Source organism: Mauremys mutica, chromosome 13 (assembly GCF_020497125.1).
Source record: "Mauremys mutica isolate MM-2020 ecotype Southern chromosome 13, ASM2049712v1, whole genome shotgun sequence".
Classification (NCBI taxonomy): domain Eukaryota; kingdom Metazoa; phylum Chordata; order Testudines; family Geoemydidae; genus Mauremys; species Mauremys mutica.
Window position 1 is genome coordinate 2,194,795 of NC_059084.1, and position 20,326 is coordinate 2,215,120.

Below are 20,326 nucleotides of genomic sequence, written 5' to 3' on the forward strand. Positions count from 1 at the left end.
GCCTGCTCAGCTACAAAGAACTTCAACTGACGGCAAAGACAAAAACCAAAACTTGTCCTAAGCAACCACTTGACTTTTCAGAACACAACATTGCCAAAGCATCAGAGTTTAGAGGATATTTAAAGTCAGCGGGTTCCTATCAGAGTTCCATTCATATTACTGGAAGGATTGCTTTGCTGTTTGATCTGTATGTAAGCATCAGTTCTCTCTCAACACAATGTGCTGTGAGACTAATCTAGAATTTAAAACATGAACCTTCTTTCCCACTTAGAACATGGTGTGTTCTTGTATTAGGCAAGAGCAGCAAAGCTCGGCTATGTTCCTCTTTCCTCCTACCCTTGATGGTTTTAGTTTTTTCTAACAAGCAAACTAAAGAAGCTACAGGCCAGAATGAATCCACTACTGCTAAACAAACACACGCAGGAGTGACTTAGGTGCAGGAGCCACCAGAAGACAACAGCACTGGGAACTACTGTAACAGCAGCACTGTAGAATGTAAATCATATCGTTAGCTTCCGTACTGTAGTATATGTATCTATTCCAAATGTGGCATTAGACGAGTTATCAGATCATTTGCCTTGTTGAAATTCTACTACAGTGAAAGCTGGATCTACTGAAGAGAAACAAATGTATTGACAATCTAAGCTTACAGCTAGTTTCAAGTGTTGTAACTGGTACCAAATCATTGCACTGCCTTAAAATCAGCATTTAAAATCCCATTAATCCAACAATTTAACCAGACATTAGAAGAAAATGTCATAAAATAGCAGAGACCATATACCGGCTTAGGAATACTTAAGGAATTCCCTAGGTAGGTTCTACTGCGTGTGGTGCATTACCGCCAATATCCGGGAGCAACGCCATCGCAGAAGGGCTTGTACAGCAGTGAACTTTGCTCTGGCAAGAAGTCCAACAACCCAAACTACTTGTTTTGTGCAGTAAGTACTTTTACTTCGCTCGGCTCATATATGTTTACTTGCAGTTGATGCAGTATCTTCAGTGACGTTAGTATAAATGGCATACTGACGTTCAGACAAGAATGACAGTCCCTTTTTGATCAGCTCAGTTTAAAAGCTTGTGAGGACACCGCCAAGGCAAAAAGGAAAAACTTTGCCTTGGAAAAACAAGTGTTTTCCCTCAGCCTGGCTATGGCAGGACAACATCAACTGGTAAGTTCTCGAGCCCAGAACACCAAGCCCATTTCAGAAGAAGAGGATCGAAACCACACATGCAGGTTTACAGAATGTTTATTTTTCCAATACCACAAGGGACATACAAGAGCAGGGCCCTGCTGGAGAGCTCTGCAGACCAGACCAGCTTCAATTGTACCCTACAGTGGCCCCAAAGGATACAGAGCCAGACTGCCCCAGCTCTGCTCCCTATCTTTGGTAAGTAGGTTTTCACACCATCCCCTCAAGACTTCACTAATACTGCATTTCAATTCACCCCCGTCTCTCTCGCTCCCATTTCACAATATCAAGATGCCACATGGGGTTAGGGGTAAACCATTTCAGAGACGAAGCTTTCTGCAGCCCACAGATTTTACACTCTCTACAGCTCTCAGACAGGGAGGTCTATAATTAAAAAAAAAAGCATAGTCAAGAAAGAGGTAGGTAGGAGCTAGGACAGGGGTGGGAGAAAGCTGGTAAGTGAAACTGTAGGTTTGCTTCTTCCCACTTAGAGCAACCCAGTCCCAAGAGGCAATCGCTCAAAGGAGGGTCGGTCCATTTTTCTGCTCGCATCAGTTCTGGCTAGGTAAGGGCTTTCACACCTTTGCACTGCAGCTATAAACACTGCTCATGGAGACTCACCAGTTATGACAATGACCAGCAACTGCTATAGAAATATTTTTTAGAAGAGCAAGGAGCAAAATACATCCAGCTCAGAAAATCAGGGCAGGTCATCCTTCAGATTGCACATTGCAGTCTATCTGCCCACAGCAGTGCCATGTAGGCAGAAAGGGAGGCAATCTGAACCAAGTGTGACTCCTTTGCATGTTCAGCCTCACTTTAGGCAGCACAGAATACAGTGGCTTTGACTACAGATGTAGATTAATAACCAACACCACTTTAATGTAATACTGCTGTAGAGCCTGAAAATAAAGAAACAAAAAAACCCTTTTATGTTCTATGTACATTACATCCATTTACAGAATTGGCCAGTACTGTGTACAACATATAAATACATGATCAAACAGATGCATAGAGGATACTTACAAGAATCAAATAATTCACTTTATACATCCAAGAATGAAAAGTTAAAATATTAAAAAAAAAAAGGGGTGGGGGACGACACTGTTTAGAATGTAAAATGACCATCACACACAGATGCACAGCCAGACACTTGCAGGTGGTCAGATGCTGGCATGGCAAGGTTCTCACTGTAGGGCTGTAATATGGGGAGGTTACCGGCCACACTAATGAACTCCTTGGCTTTTCATACAAGTTTGTAGCAACGTTTGGCCAGAAGAGGCAGCCTGGTCCAACAGTTCAGTCAGGTGCACACATTTCCAGAGGCTACACATCTTCCTTCAGTCCAGCAGAAGGCATTGAAGCTGGCAGCCACTACCATTTGCTTCTTTCATTCCCTTAACTGGCTCCATCCAATGCGCCATCACCCATATATGGCTCTTCAGCCACCTGCTGAGTGTTTTACTGGTTACTTGATTCTGCTGTAGCATTCAAAGTACTACACACCACCACCTACAGAGAAGCTTCATGTCCACATTTATTGTACAGTAGTACTTTTTCCACACAGACACGGAACGGAGAGTGGAAGACTGTATTCTGCTCTGCTAAGGCATGGCCAGGACTAACCCAGCTCAGCCCTTAAAAACAGAGAGCACTCTGTTCCAGTTCCTTTGGATGTAAATGTTTCCTTTAGAAAAGGTCCATGGATTCCCAGAGCAAACTGCCTCTCAGTCAGGTGGTAGCCTCAGCATGTGTGCCCAGAGCACAAATCAACATTTCCATGATGGTGTTAAGCAGAAGATCACTCCAGTAGGGCACAACCCACAGATGGGGGAGTGTAACTGTGAGTAAGAAGAACAGGTTTTGCACTGTGAATTTTAGTGGGAAGGCAAATCAACTCTCTCACCAAAACTTAAAGTGTAATATTGTCTCTATTATAAACTGAATAATATTTTGTGTACAGGTTTTAGGATCAGTTATCAAAATACACACACTAAATATACAATTTTTCCGATGGCCATAATTTATTATCTCACCACAAGGCACAATACACAAAGCTTTGAGGGTCCTATACAGTCGTCGTGACAAAATGCCCCACATCCTTTACACATAATCATGGCTTTAAGGCTGCAGGAACATTTCAGTGATATTTCTTCAACACTGCTGCTATCAGCAAACATCTGCACAGAAAGGGACGTATTATGGTTTGCAGCAAAGTTCGCTTTGTGGCTTAGCTGCATCACGCTTCCAGCAAGGCTTCTGGGAAAAGCTGGAGTTGTGTTGGATGAATAATTAAAGCTGGTGGAATGAAGCTGCAGCTTAGAAAGCTTCCCATAAAATGCTTGTTTGATATTGAGCTGAGAGGGGATGGAAGAAGGTTCCAAGGGCTGATTGAGTCCTTTTCCTGGTTCTCTTGGTAACTTGAAAAATGGCAAGTCCATAACAAGGGGAACACTCTGCAAATGCTCCATCAGTTCCACGGGGTTGTGTGCAACATCCTTCCTGTTCTTCACATTACCCTTGGCTGGGCCTCCACAGGCCAGTACATTCTCATTTTTTATTCCTCCTAGGGTGTTTGCATGTTGCTTTGAAGGCCAGTCTTCCCTGACAGTTGGTGCTCCTTCTCCAGACGCAGAGCTCTTATTTAGTGGAATCAGCTTGGTGGGGGACGTGGTTCCCATGGTTCCAATGTGCTCCAACGCTCTTGGATGATGCAATCTAGTAGCAGTGTTGCAAGGAAAACCAGAACCAAAGAGCTTTTTGCCCTGGATGCCAACACAATTTTTATTAATTGAGGCTCCACCGATCTGATTTGGACCAAGAGAGGTTACATTTGGAGATAAAAACCTAGGAGCTGCAGGTGGATTTAGCTTTTCAGGGCTTTCACTTGTAATAGTATTTGTTAGTGGATTGTGCTGTGGGACACCATGGACTAGGGGCAACTCTTTTTGATCTTCAAAGCTACAGGAAGACGATGTTCTTTCTCTAGGGCCCAACTCTGTAGGTTTCTGAGGGCCACTCACCATACTTGCCAGTTGGTCTGAAGAGCTCAAGTTAGGGCCAACTTTGGAAAGCTTGTCTGGAACATCAGGCTGGTTCTCCAGGCTTTCTGTTTTGGGCAGTACTAACCCAGAGTTGCACTGTGTTTTCTGAGGATCTCTTAAAGCACTTGGAGAGTGGAAATCATCACTTCTGCTTAGGTCACTTGTATTTATTCCCACATCTTGGGAAGACTCTTGGCCAAAGCAGCAATTGCTACTTCCCTGCACTTGTAATGAGTGGTTTTCTGATGGCCTGTCCAGAAGTGATTCTGTAATTTCCAACTTGATGCTAGCATGTGATACTGGTAGAACCTTTTCCAAAGAAAGGTTCCCCTTAAGTAACTGCATCACCAGAGGGTTGTTGGCTTCAACAGATGATATGGGCCGAGAGGAGCCTGGTGGCTTTTTCGAAGGTTTTTGAGGAAGAGTTGTATTTGGTGCCCATCTCTGAGGCTGAGACACGTTGCTCACCATTGTTACTGACGGCAAGTCCACCATGTATGGGAGACTCTCAGTTTTCACAGAAGAGTCTGATCTAATCCCTTCATCTCTCTCAGTGTTTCGCTTATGGGTGGCATCTCCTTTTCCTGTAGCCTCCTTAAGGTGGACATTCCTGAAACATATATCCACCTCCACATTTTCATCAGTTAGGTCAGCTTCAAAATCTGAAGCGGTATCTGTTGTTTCACTATGCGTACTCTGGATTTCTTCATCTCCATTTGTCTTAAATCCTTGTGTCTCTCTCAGGCGTTGACATACGTTTTCTGTGTTTGCTCCTGATGGCCTCTCCCACAGATGTGGAAGTTTTTCAGAGGTACCTATTCCATTCTGAACAGTTAAACCACCAAGTGAAAAAGGTTTCACCAAAGACCCTTTATTCTGTTCTCCATTCTGTAGTTCACTTTCATGCTGTTTTCCTGTCTGTAGGTGTGTGAAGGCATGTAACTCTGAGCCCATGTTCTCCATTCCAATATTATTCATTTTTGAACCATCATGATCAGTTACACATTTTCCTTTGGGTGGATTTGATCCATTAAATGTAGCTTCAATTTCTGGCTCATGTCGTTCTTTACCATCTGATGAGAATTCTGGGGTAAGGCTACAATTATTGGACGAGGTTTCCTTCATAGGAGAACTACAATTCAACTCTATGGGAATGCCTACATCTTCAATTCTTGGTACAACATTGATATCATCTATGAGATAAACTGCAGACCCCTGTACCTGAGAACAAAACAGACCATTCTCAGGAGGAACTCTGCATTCTTGCTTATTACTCTGCCCTTCCTGAGAGGCAATATGAGGTGTGTTTTCAGTTCTTATGTCATGGAGGCACTGCTCCAAGTTCTCCTCCTGCCTCAGAGAAGCTGCAGTGTCAAAAGATGGCCCAGTCAAAGCATCACCAAGCTGGCTGTTAGCTAAACTGTCAGTATGTTGAGCAACATCTTCTGTTCCACCTGAGATAACATCTGCAGCATGTTCAAGAATGAAGGCTCCCTCACCATTAGGAATGTAGGGGTCCTGTTTTGCAGGTTGACATACATTTATTTTAGCTACCTGCACAGCTACCTCAGCAAAGTTAGTCTTTTCTCCATCTAGATGGAGAGGCGGCAGTAATTGTGTTCGTTGTAGATCTGACGCACATTTTCCATGAGTTCTCTTTGATCTCCTGTACTCTGTATGGCTACTGGATTCTCCTCCACCACCTCCTTTATCGGTGCTGTTCCCTCCTCCTCCTGGCCCACCCCCACCTCCAATGGCAGCTGTAGCGGCCTCTCGCTGGGCTCGGGCTTGCAGAGCACGAGCTTTAATGTCTGCGAGTGTTCTGGCACCAGTTCTGCCCCGACCAGGGGATTCCGTGTTGGGGATGATCCTGGGGCATATCTGGTAAGCGGGCTGACCCTTAACCACCCAGGGTGGTTTGATACGTGAAAGTTGAATCTGAAAAAGAATCAGAAGAGAAGATGTTAATCTAATACTTGATATTCTCAGAGAGCAAAACAGTTTAAATCAGTTCATTGAAATACAATATATTTAGTTAATATTCCTAAAGGAAGTGATTTTTGGCACAGTGATAGTGCTGCTGCCCTTAGCCTCTTGATGAGGTCCTCAAGAGGTTTCTACTCAGGCTCCATATCGTGGTATCTTTTAAAATCCACTTTATAGTGAGATCATCTGTCATTAGCCACCAGACAAGTATTAAACTGATGGCTTAAACACTAGCTGAATCTGGACTCTGGAGAAGACAGAGTTTTGATTTCTGTCAAGCGTGATCCATTCTCACTGAAACGAGTAGGATGGCCTCCTGCTGCCAAAAAGGGCAGAGCTGCAATTCCACCTACAGGGGAGTATAAGCGGTAGACAGGAGGATTCCATCCCACATGGAGGAAGGTGGGGAGTCTACAAGGTTACAATGAGGTGGTTTGAAAATCTTGACTCCATTAGATCATGCCATTGCAGGAATATCTGCACTCACAAAACTACAAATGAGCTGTATAATGAAAGAGGCTACTCTGCATTCTTGTACAGGAGACCTTGGAATAATTTTCCATTCTACTCTCTGGCTGTCTAAACAAGACAACACAGTGCAGTAATTAGAGCTTAGCCAGTACTATCAGTGAGAGACACTTCCATTCTCCTTTTTGAACAAGAGGGCATGACATTTTCATATTACTTTGGCGCTACAGGGCACAAAGTCCCTAATGTAATAATTAGGTATAAGTGTCTCTCCTACCCGGATGGGTGGGACTTTTGGTTCCTCTTTAGTAGGCTGTGGCTTTTCTGAGTGAACACTTTCAATTGTGTTACGAAAGGACTGACGATCTTCAAGCCGGGGCTTCTTTTCGGGGAAGGAGGTAGAGGCAGCCTCCTCAAAGCATTTCCTTTTCTGGTCCTTTGACTCCCGATCTAAGTTTTCTTGGGGCAAACTGGGAATTCTGTTTACAGATGTAGCTGCAAATGACAGATCTTCCATTTTACTGTGCAGTCTGGAAGCCTCTGGAGAAAACAGCAATTCTGAACTCTCTGGCTTCAATGATGCAGATGAAGAGCCTCTCAGATCTTCTCCTCCCAAATCCACCTCAGCTTTAGTCTCTTTATGGAAGGAGGAATCTGGCCCCACAGACGCAGTCTCTTTGGGGGTCTCAGTCTGGTCGGGCTCGCGTATTTTATACAGGCTCCTCCTTGCTCTGCATCGCAGATCTGGCCGAGAGCGTTTCTTGAAGTGTCCATCTCGCTGACGTGTGGAAGGACCATGCTGTGGCTTTGCTGCTTCTCCCTGAACAGACAACCCAGTCCTGTTCTCAGCATCTTCTTGCACTGAATTCTGCTGTTGTGATTCTTCTCTAGTCAAACCCAACCTGCAAAGCAACCACAGAATTATTTAAAGGCCAGAGCAAGCTTATTGGGTCTGATTTCATCTCCTGGGAGGGATGTAAATTGTTTATTATTTACAGTACGTATTACCAGAGCAGTACATGGTGCTTTACAGATTACAAAGCAGACACTCATCTCACTCAATCAATCTACCAAGAAATATCTTATGTATTCACTACTGCTGGTAACTGTCACAGGAAATAAGGAAAATGATTAAATGATATCAGGATTTACAATCTAAAACTAATCTGTAATAGATTACAATAGAATACAATCTAAAACTAATCTGGCATAGAGAGTACACTTACAAAGTTTGCAGACAATACCAAACTGGGAGGGGTTGCAAGTGCTTTGGAGGATAGGATTATAATTCAAAATGATCTAGACAAACTGGAGAAATGGTCTGAAGTAAACAGGATGAAATTCAATAAGGACAAAAGCAAAGTCCTCCACTTAGGAAGGAACAATCAGTTGCACACATACAGAATGGGAAATGACTGCCTAAGAAGGAGTCCTGCAGAAAGGGATCTGGGGTCATAGTGGATCACAAGCTAAATATGAGTCGTCTGTGTAACACTATTCCAAAAAAAGCAAACATCATTCTGGGATGTATTAGCAGGAGTGTTGTAAGCAAGACATGAGATGCAATTCTTCCGCTCTACTCTGTGCTGATTAGGCCTCATCTGGAGTACTGTGTCTAGTTCTGAGTGCCACATTTCAGGAAAGATGTGGACAAACTGGAGAAAGTCCAGAAAAGAGCAACAAAAATAATTAAAGGTCTAGAAAACATGACCTATGAGGGAAGATTGAAAAAATTGGGTTTGCTTAGTCTGGAAAAGAGAAGACTGAGAGGGGACATGATAACAGTTTACAAGTACATAAATACAGGTTGTTACAAGGAAGAGGGAGAAAAATTGTTCTTCTTAACCTCTGAGGATAGGACAAAAAGCAATGGGCTTAAACTGCAGCAAAGGCGATTTAGGTTGGACATTAGGAAAAACCACTCTGACAGTTAGGAAGTTAAGAACTGGAATAAATTGCATAGGGAGGTTGTGGAATCTCCATCACTGGAGATTTTTAAGAGCAGGTTAGACAAGCACCTGTCAGGGATGGTCTAGATCAGGGATCGGCAACCTTTGGCACACGGCACGCCAGAGTAAGCACCCTGGTGGGCCAGGCCAGTTTGTTTACCTGCCGCGTCTGCAGGTTCACTGCTCCAGGCCAATGGGGGCTGCGGGAAGCAGTGTGGGACCAGGGATGTGCTGGGCGCCGCTTCCCACCGACCCCATTGGCCTGGAGCAGCAAATCATGGCCAGTGGGAGCCACAATTGGCCGAACCTGTGGACGCGGCAGGTAAACAAACAGGCCCGGCCCACCAGGGTGCTTACCCTGGCAAGCCGCATGCCAAAGGTTGCCGATCCCTGGTCTAGATAATACTTAGTCCTGCCATGAGTGCAGGGGACTGGACTAGACGACCACTCGAGGTCCCTTCCTGTCCTATAATTCTAATATTACTAGTCTTGGAAACAAAAAGAATTCAATTTTAGGTATTCCATTGCAGTGATAATCTCCAAAAAGAGTTGCTGCTAATAATGGAGTTGCTTCTTCTCAGAGAGCAGCTAGCTACGAAAGGGAAGTTCCCTATCCACCTGACTTGAATAAAACAAGACCAATGAGGTAACATTCCTTACTTTTGTCCATAGTAGTCTTCAAAGAACTTCTCTTTCCACTGCTCCACCTTCTTCTCTTTCTCCATTTCCTGTCGTATTCTAACCTGCATCTCATGAGTGAATTCACCTGCAGAGAAACAAGCAAATGCAAGTTTCATTACTATCCAAAGCCAGCTCACCAGTTCCACAGCACTCAGAGCATGCATAGTACACATTCTGTGCTTGTTAGAGAGTACATTTTCTACCCTTTGAAATTCTAGATATCCTGATGGGATATTCTGGCATGTTAAATACTGCTAGTGGTCAAAGCACCAAATCACCTATTTAAGGGGAAAAAATCAGGCCCCGCTGTCCTCTCCAGAGTGATACTCAGCTGTGACCAAACACTTATGCAACTGACAGCAAGTGTCCCCACCCCTATGGTGAAACTCTGGCCTCAAGTCAATGGCAAAATTTCCACTGACTCCCGCGGAGCCAGGATTTCACCCCTAGAGATTAACTATATTGAAAGAAATGACCCTCATCTGACCATATTAAGTAACATTAAAAACCAAAAGAAAACTTGATGATTCAGGGGCCTGTGTACACTACCCCATTCAGACAACAGGGATGTGAATAGCAGTGTGCATCAATGTGCTATGCCGTAACTCCCCTCTGTGGACAGTGATGGCATGAACTAAAAGTTTCCTAGTTGCATGAATGCAGTTCTGTTTAAGAAGACAACATTAATGTGAACTAGGAACCATTTAGTTCATGCCCTCACTGTCCACACGGGGGAAATACAATGCAGCACTTTGGTGCTCACTGTTATTCACAACCCTGTAGTCCCTTGAAGTGCAGTGTAGACTCAGCCACAGAATCCTTCCTTGTACTTGTGCAAGAAATTCTAAATCTTTCATTCCTTTAAAAAAAGGTTTCTAGCCCTCAGAGTTGTACAGAAAACCTTCAAAATGTAAAATGAGTGTAACCAATGCAGGGATGTCTCTCTCCCTGAGAATTCAGAGAGCCTGAAACAATAGCTTTGAGCGGTGTGAAATTCTTGCGCTCATCACATTAGAGATGAATTCTGACATTGAAAATGTACAAGAAATGTTAATTACATTAACTATAAAAAACAGCAGCAGGGATACTGTATTGCATGTATTATTCATGTTTATACTTAACTCAATAAGTTTCCATTTTGAAATTTACCAGAAGCTGCCACACAATTTACATCCATATCAGAGAAACCAGGGAGCTTACTACAAAATTGGTGTCCAATTTGCCATAGAGTACATAGGTAGTTGGACTGGGATATTACCACCAATGGATATGCATCCTCCCCTCCTACGGGACATTTACTGTAATAGTTTGTGATGGGAAGATTGCGGGGAGTGAAGAAGGGAGAAACGATTAAGTTCTCATATACCACAGAGATGAACATACTAAAGATGCATAGATTAGAGCATGGATTCTCAACTGATTCACAAACAGCCCAGGGAGGTCCTGATTACCCACCCTTTCTTTATGACTAGATAGGGAAAAGGGACCCAACATTTTTTTCTGTTGTAACATGAGCCCATTATCTGGAAAAGCCCGAGAACTCCTGGATTAATAAGCAATTTGTATGTGTCACACAATAAGGTGGTCAGTGTTCAGTTTATACATTAACTACCTGAGAGAAAATGTGAGAAAAAAGAACCAAGTTTCTTTATTGTTTATTTTTCTTTCAATTTAGAATAACTGAAGCCCAACTTAATACAATAAGGTTGAGTAGTTAATGTAATAATAAAAAAAGACATCTTTAAAGTGCCATAACCAAAAGCCCCCAAAACAACATTTAAAAAACAAGTTAATGGTAACTAGGACCTGAGAAAAGTTACATTCGAGGTAGATTCCCTGCCTTATCTGTCCTCCTTCTTCCTTTCCTGCCCTCGGGGTTACAGCTCTGTGCACTGCAGCCACTAAAGGGCAACCTAAGCGCACACACTTGAACAGGTCTGAGAGTCGTATTCCACTCAACAGAGGCAGTATGAGAGAGACCCACAAATCTAGCTGGCATTTTGTTTTTAAGGCCTCTGGGCACCTAAGAGAAGTGTAAGGTAAATCTTAAAAGGGGGGAATGTAGCCAGACTCCAAAGTTGGTACAGAATCAAACTCCACAGTTTATTTTTCTTCTACCAAATAAGGTACACAGCAGGCTTCTCCCAATCATTCAAAACAGCAAATCTACCCACCATCAGCCAGTCGCTCTCTCCAGCTCTGAGCAGCATGGGTGAAGAACTCGTTATTGAGAGCACTGCCACTGAGACGCATCAGCCCATCTGCCCCCATCTATGGAGGACAAAAGTATAATAGTTGGAAAGCACATACAGCAGCTCTTTGGGAACAGGGATGATACAACATAACAAGCAACGAGATGCACAGTGATTGTTGTGTGCCTGTACCTGTCTGTCAACTTCTGGCAGGAGGAAGAGGAGCTGCTGTTGGAAGTGTGGGGGGAGTATATTGAAGGTTCTGGAGTTTATCAGTGCTCGGAGATTTGTGTTGACGAGAATGGAACCAGGTGTCTCAAAATCTATATCCTCACCTCTGTTTCGCTTCATTTGCCCTGTAGTTTTCAGAAAACCAAATAAAAAATAAAATCATAACTATTTCTGATAACATTTCATAAACGAATGTGCTGCTGCAAATGAGCAAATTACAAGAAACCAGGCGGTGGCACTCCACTACAAAGGAAGGATCTATCAAACACCTTTAAACAAATAATTCATATTTTACTACATAACTAGGTAGCATATTTAAGAGAAAAGGAGATGGCTAGTGTTTTGACATAAGAGTGCCTTTCTTAGATAACTTGATTTCAAACAACATAAATGAGCTGGCCTCAGAGACCAGTTCCCTGAATATCTGAATCGCAGCATACAAACACAATCCTCTTGTATGTTTCAAAACCATCCTTTCCAAGGTTCCTGCAGTCAGACCACTTTTGAACTAATATATAATAGGCTAGTGACCCCACGCTGCATCTTCTGTGCTCATGGGGCCAATGGCATTAAAAAGCCAATGCTTCTCTACTCCTGTATCTTTGTGATAGAGTCAAAAGATGGAACTAATGAGTTTCCAAAAGACTCACTCTCCAGTTCACCTGGCTAGATCATTTATAGAGGTGAGAGATTTGCACTATTTCTGGATGCATCACGTCACTGAATCCAATGTGTCTTACGAATTATTACATGGATAAAAACATGCAGCATAGTGGAACATACACAAGATGACTGATGATAAAAACTAAGCTTCAATCACAATGTTTTTTATAAAAAACATTTGTTCCCAAAGACTTGGAAAGTACATCTCTAACACTCTACATTGTGTATGCATACTCTCACATACACACCACCAAGGCCCCGGATGCTACATTTCAGATTAGGCAAATAGCATCTAGGAGGTACCTGCCTCCTCACTGAGGGTGAGGAGACAGTTGTTTGATATTGAGGAGCCTTAACATTGGAAGAGACACTGAGAAGGATAAAAGTCTTGGAATTCTTCCATAAGAAGGGGACAGACTTGGACACACCTGATATTTGCTTCAGTTTTTATGGCCAGTTCTTACAACTTTATTCAGAAGCACATACCAGCTGCTGGCTTCCGGATACCTCTCAGCAGCTGTGGAGGATCCCTGGTGATTTCTGTCCTACTGCGCATGGTGGCATTCAACAGGGCCAAAGAAGAGCTGCTGCTGCTGGAAGTGCTGCTGCTCTCTCCATCAGCATGCCTTCCTGTGAAACCTAAAGGCAAAGCCATTTGTCACAGATTCATGGATGAGTAGCAGAAGCTCCACTAGGGGAGAAGTTTTAGCACATGACAACGATCTGCTTACAACAGACCCATTTTTAGATAAACAAAATTAGGTCATTGCTCCATCACTGATAGTTCTGATTGGGTGACTGATGATACTCTATTAAATACAATTTTTATCCAATAAGGTAACATTGCACAAATTAATTAGAATCACTTGTATGTTTAGTGACCACTAAATAAATCATTCTCCTGTCCTGGCCTAGGAAGAGCTAATGTGGACAACTGTATAGAACCAGTGCTGAAGGGCCATGCCATGCAACTAGCTGAAAATAGTCAAGGTGCAACAAATGCTCACCTGAGGCTGACTCCATATGTGCCCCATTTACTTTCAGTGGAGTCAGGACAACTCGGGGCAACATCACACCAGTCTTTTTCTTTTGTTTGCTTGTCTGTGTTCCAGAGAAAAACAAGATACAAACTATTTAGGGTGCTAAAGTACATGTAGGTTACCCTCCAAACTGCACCTCTTCCTAGCTGAATTCAGACACATAGCTCCACCTGACCACAAATGAACAACCAGCCAAGTATTCAAGTGTACTCACTTATTAAACTTATCTTTAACAGCTGGGAACCCTGCACCACCTCCACATGCCCACCCACCCACCATGGAATCAAGTCCTTATAGAACAGATCTGCTTTTGCTGCAGCTTTTGCTCAGATTCATTCCAACTCCATGAGGTGGCTCTGTAATTCTGCCCCTGCTTGGGAAGACGACCTTGATATGTCTCTAATCCCTCTCCCTACCACCAAGCCTTCATGTGGCACTGAGATCTCTCCTCAAGAATAAACAATCCTGGCTTTGGCCCTTGCCATTAACCCCACACTCACCCCTACCTGTGAGGTGGATCTGCAGCTCTCTCTGGAAGTGGAGAGACTCTTACTCTGAGATTCAGTGGAACAGGAGGCGTTAGAAGAGGTTTCATCAAGAGACACTGGAAGAAAAGAGCACATGATCAGACCCTGAAGAAGATGCTTATAGTTTAATACAGCTGTTCTCAAACTGTGGGTTGGGACCCCAAAGTGGGTCGCGAGCCTGTTTTAATGGGGTCGCCAGGGCTGGCATTAGACTTGCTGGGACCTGGGGCTGAAGCCCAAGCTCCACCGCCCTGGGTTGAAGGAGAAGCCCAAGCCCCACCGCCTGGGGCTGAAGCCCTTGGGCTTTGGCTCCCTGCCTGGGCTGGTGGGGCTCAGGCTTAGGCTTTGCCCCTGCCCCTGCCCCTGCCCGGACACCAGGACTCAGGCTTTGCTCCCACATCCTGAAGCCATGTAGTGTTTTTTGTTGTCAGAAGGGGGTCGCGGTGCAATGAAGTTTGAGAAGCCTGGTCTAATATTAATATTATTTGACACTTACCATCATTATCACCACTCACAGTGCTGGCTTCATTGGACCCACAGCTTTCTGCATCTATTGCATCATCCATCTCCTCTCCCTCTGCCACAGATAGGTTCCGAGACCACTGCAAAGCATCCTTCTAGAAGGGAAAAGCAGAACATACGTGATTAGAGTCCTTCCCTTTGAAGCTTTATGAGTTAGCCTGACAGGAACATACATAACCATGGCTACAGTTACACTTCCTCAGGAAGAAACTCTTGAATATAACAAAACCTAATTACAACACTGGGTCATAGGAACATATTTTTATTAATCCAATCACTAAGCCTGACTATGTTCACGATAATTATAAGGAGGGCTGTTGATTAATTGCAGTTAACTCAAGCGATTAACTAAAAAAAATTAATCATGATTAATTGCACTGTTAAACAATAGAACACCAATTGAGATGTATTAAATATTTTTGGATATTTTTCTACATTTTCAAAAAATATTTATTTTTATTACAACACAGAATACAAAGTGTACAGTGCTCACTTTATATTATTATTTTTGATTACTAATATTTGCACTGTAAAAAACAAAATAAATAGTATGTTTCAATTCACCTAATACAAGTACTGTAGTGCAATCTCTTTATCATCAAAGTGTAACTTATAAATGTAGATTATTTTTGTTACATAACTGAACTCAAAAACAAAACAATGTAAAACTTTAGCGCCTACAAGTCCACTCAGTCCTATTTCTTGTTCAACCAATTGCTAAGAAAAACAAGTTTCTTTACATTTATGGGCGATACTGCTGACTGCTTCTTATTTACAATGTCACCTGAAAGCGAGAACAGGTGTTCGCATGGCACTTTTGTAGCCGGCGTTGCAAGGTATTTACGTGCCAATATGTTAAACATTCATATGCCCCTTCATGCTTTGGCCACCATTCCAGAGGACATGCTTCCATGCCGATGATGCTCGTTAAAAAAAATGCATTAATTAAATTTGTGATTGAACTCCTTGGGGTAGAACTGTATGTCTCCTATTCTGTTTTACCCATATTTTGGTATATATTTCATGTTATAGCATTCTCTGATGATGACCCAGCACGTTTGTTTTAAGAACACTTTCACTGCAGATTTGACAAAACGCAAAGAAGGTACCAATGTGAGATTTCTAAAGATAGATACAGCACTCGAACCAACGTTTAAGAGTCTGAAGTGCCTTCCAAAATCTGAGAGGGACGAGGTGTGGAGTATGCTTTCAGAAGTCTCAAAAGAGCACCACTCTGAAGTGGAAACTACAGAACCTGAACCACCAAAAAAGAAAATCAACCTTCTGCTGGTGGCATCTGACCCAGATGATGAAAATGAATATGCATTGGTCCACTCTGCTATGGATCATTATCGAGCAGAACCCATCATTAGCATGGATGCATGTCTTCTGAAATGGTGGTTGAAGCATGAATCTTTAGCGCAGCTGGCATGTAAATATTTTGCGATGCTGGCTACAACAGTGCCATGCGAACACCTGTTCTCACTTTCAAGTGACATTGTAAGCAAGAGTGGGCAGCATTATCTCCTGCAAATTGTAACCAAACTTGCTTGTCTGAGCGATTGGCTGAAGTAGGACTGAGTGGACTTGTAGGTTCTAAAGTTTTACATTGTTTTATTTTTGAATGCAGTTATTTTTTGTAGATAATTCTACATTTGTAAATTCAACTTTCATTATAAAGAGATTGCAATACAGTACTTGTATTAGGTGAACTGAAATATATTATTTCTTTTGTTTTTTACAATGCAAATATTTGTAATAAAAAATAAATATAAAGTGAGCATTGCACACTTTGTATTCTGTGCAGTAATTTAAATCAATATATTTGAAAATGTAGAAACATCCAAACATATTTAAATAAATGGTTTTCTATTATTAACAGTGCAATTAATGGTGAAAGAAAGAAAGAACGAAAGAAAGACCAAAAAGGAGTTTGAAGAACAGCTAGCCAAAAACTCAAAAGGTAATAACAAAATGTTTGTTAAGTAAGGCCCTTGGACGATCAAGATACAAAAGGAGCACTTAAAGACGATAAAGTCTTGCAGAGAAACTAAATGAATTCTTTGCTTCAGTTTTCACGGCTGAGGATGTTAGGGAGATTCCCAAACCCGAGCCGTCTTTTATAAGTGACAAATCTGAGGAATTGTCACAGATTGAAGTGTCATTAGAGGTGGTTTTGGAATTAATTGATAAACTTAACAGTAACAAGTCACCGGGACCAGATGGCATTCACCCAAGAGTTCTGAAATAACTCAAATGTGAAGTTGCGGAACTATTAACTATGGTTTGTAACCTGTCCTTTAAATTGGATTCTGTACCCAATGACTGGAAGATAGCTAATGTAACATCAATATTTAAAAAGGGCTCTAAAGGTGATCCCAGAAATTACAGACCAGTAAGTCTAACGTCAGTATTGGGCAAATTATTGAAACCATAGTAAAGAATAAAATTGTCAGACACATAGAAGAACATACATTGTTGGGCAAAAGTCAACATGGTTTCTGTAAAGGGAAATCGTGTCTTACTAATCTATTAGAGTTCTTTGAAGGGGTCAACAAACATGTGGCCAAGGGGGATCCAGTTGACATAGTGTACTTAGATTTCATAGAATCATAGAATCTCAAGATCAGAAGGGACCAATATGATCATCTAGTCTGACCTCCTGCAAGATGCAGGCCACATAAGCCGATCCCCCCACTCCTTTAGCAAGCGACCCCTGCCCCATGCTTCGGAGGAAGGCGAAAAACCTCCAGGGCCACAGCCAATCTACCCTGGAGGAAAATTCCTTCCCGACCCCAAATATGGCGGTCAGCTGAACCCCGAGCATGCGGGCAAGACTCTCCAGCCATACCCTCAGGAAAAAGGTTAAGAATATCATATCATTGACCCATGTACCATTTACCAGTGTGGCACTTAATTAACCTATTGACTAAGCCCGGTATCCTATCATACCATCTCCTCCATAAACTTATCTAGCTTAATCTTAAAGTCATGGAGGTCCTTTGCCCCCACTGTTTCCCTCGGTAGGCTGTTCCAGTATTGCACTCCCCTGATAGTTAGAAACCTTCGTCTAATTTCAAGCCTAAATTTCCTGACTGACAATTTATATCCGTTTGTCCTCGTGTCCACATTAGCACTGAGCTGAAAGCAGAAAGCCTTTGACAAGGTCCCTCACCAAAGGCTCTTACATAAATTAAGTTGTCATGGGATAAGAGGGAAGATCCTTTCATGGACTGAGAACTGGTTAAAAGACACGGAACAAAGGGTAGGAATAAATGGTAAATTTTCAGAATGGAGAGGGGTAACTAGTGGTGTTCCCCAAGGGTCAGTCCTAGGACTAATCCTATTCAACTTATTCATAAATGATCTGGAGAAAGGGGTAAACAGTGAGGTGGCAAAGTTTGCAGATGATACTAAACTGCTAAAGCGAGTTAAGACCAAAGCAGACTGTGAAGAACTTCAAAAAGATCTCACAAAACTAAGTGATTGGGCAACAAAATGGCAAATGAAATTTAATGTGGATAAATGTAAAGTAATGCACATTGGAAAAAATAACCCCAACTATACATACAATATGATAGGGGCTAATTTAGCTACAACTAATCAGGAAAGAGATCTTGGCGTCATTGTGGATAGTTCTCTGAAGACATCCATGCAGTCTGCAGCGGCAGACAAAAAAGCAAACAGGATGTTAAGAATCATTAAAAAAAGGATAGAGAATAAGATGGAGAATATCTTATTGCCCTTATATAAATCCATGGTACACCCACATCTTGAATACTGCGTACAGATGTGGTCTCCTCATCTCAAAAAGGATATACTGGCATTAGAAAAGGTTCAGAGAAGGGTAACTAAAATGATTAGGGGTTTGGAACTGGTCCCATATGAGGAGAGATTAAAGAGGCTAGGACTTTTCAGCTTGGAAAAGAGGAGCCGAAGGGGGGATATGATAGAGGTATATAAAATCATGTGTGGTGTGGAGAAAGTGAATAAGGAAAAGTTATTACTTGTTCCCATAACATAAGAACTAGGGGCCACCAATGAAATTAATGGGCAGCAGGTTTAAAACAAATAAAAGGAAGTTCTTCTTCACACAGTGCACAGTCAACCTGTGGAACTCCTTGCCTGAGGAGGTTGTGAAGGCTAGGACTATAACAGGGTTTAAAAGAGAACTGGATACATTCATGGAGGTTAAGTCCATTCATGGCTATTAGCCAGGATGGGTAAGGAATGGTGTCCCTAGCCTGTTTGTCGGAGGGTGGAGATGGATGGCAGGAGAGAGATCACTTGATATTACCTGTTCGGTTCGCTCCCTCTGGGACACCTGGCATTGGTCACTGTTGGTCACTAAATGGACCTTTGGTCTGCCCCAGTATGGCCATTCTTATGTTCTTTTTAATTGCGCGATTAATCATGATTAATTTTTTTAATTGCTTGACAGCCCTAATTATAAACCATCAAAAATTTCAAGCATTAACTTAAAGAATTCATAATCACATAAGTGCCCCCACATCTTTTAACAGTCCAACTATGATACGTTGCACAATGTGTGTGTGCAAGAATTATGGTGCTAGAACTCGAGGGCTATATGAGATAATCCTTGACCTGCAAAGAGAGAAAAACTCATGCACTGATATAACATTTCATATGTACATTAAGGTCTAAAATCTAGTGATCTTCCACAATCTTCCACAAAGCAGCAGTGTGTGTGAGCACACAAATATGAGCAGTGGGAGGAATAACCGCTCTTCCGTTTCTGTGCTAGCAGGCAGTTTTATTTCCTGCCGTCATTACTGCCCTTGCCTTTGCCTAACTGTGAGCCCACTGTCCCACCACTTCCTGGCAGGATCCATTGGTTTTATTCTGATCTCATACCATTTTGCCAACACAGACAGCAGCAGTGCAGACTTTGCAGCTTTTACTTGATTTTCTCGCCTCCATATTTTAATCCCCTGGGACTTCAATACATTCAAGGTCCCAATAGAACAGAAGTCAGCACAGTTCATTTTAATTAGGTTAACTCGCACACCATCTTTTCAAATAGTAGAACTGAGTTACTGACATGCTCTGTGGACCCTTCTCAGATGTGTAACTCAAACATACTTGAGAAAAATAAAACAGTTTGCTCATACTTGTGCATGCATAACTACTGAGAGGGTTTTTTTTAATATTCAGAATAATTATTCTTTCTTGGGGTGAGAAGCTGTGTGACAACATTTAGATACTTTTTATTAGAGATAAAAAGACAACAGTGTCGGATGTTGACAAGTGCTTGTCTCCCAGCATGAGGGACAAGAAAGAGATTTGGATAATGCAGAGGTTCAGGTAATAGGATTTTGGATGAATGGGCGTATACTGTATAAGGGAAACAAACAGGTTTCATTATTTTGATGATGCTCTATCCTTTATGATTGCATGAACTAAATACTGAAATTCCATGTACTGGAAGAAGAGCGTTTATCATGCTTGTGTAATTTAAGAATTATAAAAGTTAAAAACCAGAAGTGTATTACATATAGCTTATAGGCACAAGGACCACCGCATATAGAATTATGGATCCCAGAGACTCTGTTTTGCATGATGTTACCAAGGGTAGTATGCTAAACTCATACAGCGATCACCAGTGACGGATTAACAATAACAGCAATATGTAACAAGTTGAACTGGCACTTCGTCCCTAGCATGGAAGACAGGAGTTCACAATTTACCTTGAGTGTGAAAAGGCTGATACGTCCAGGCAATTTGTAGAAGAGTCCATCACCTCCCCTTGAATTGGAATGTAGCATGGCATTGAGGCAGGCCAGGGGAGAAGTGCCACTGAAACCAGAGAGAA

General features: G+C 42.3%; 1 protein-coding gene across 2 annotated transcripts in view; it reads right to left on the reverse strand.

Annotated features, from left to right (window-relative positions):
- Positions 1-1,231: 1,231 nt before the first annotated feature.
- The window catches only part of ASXL1 (ASXL transcriptional regulator 1), a 30,243-nt gene continuing 11,148 nt past the window's right edge, over positions 1,232-20,326 (reverse strand). For both annotated transcript variants that reach the window (XM_044986183.1, XM_044986184.1), the window contains 10 exons: positions 20,202-20,310; positions 14,468-14,588; positions 13,951-14,048; positions 13,412-13,505; positions 12,891-13,043; positions 11,703-11,866; positions 11,493-11,589; positions 9,298-9,403; positions 6,966-7,590; positions 1,232-6,172 (listed from right to left, as the gene is read on the reverse strand). In XM_044986183.1, the coding sequence (XP_044842118.1) occupies positions 3,218-6,172; positions 6,966-7,590; positions 9,298-9,403; positions 11,493-11,589; positions 11,703-11,866; positions 12,891-13,043; positions 13,412-13,505; positions 13,951-14,048; positions 14,468-14,588; positions 20,202-20,310 (4,522 nt within the window). In that variant the 3' untranslated portion in view covers positions 1,232-3,217. The remainder of the gene's footprint in view (positions 6,173-6,965; positions 7,591-9,297; positions 9,404-11,492; positions 11,590-11,702; positions 11,867-12,890; positions 13,044-13,411; positions 13,506-13,950; positions 14,049-14,467; positions 14,589-20,201; positions 20,311-20,326) is intronic.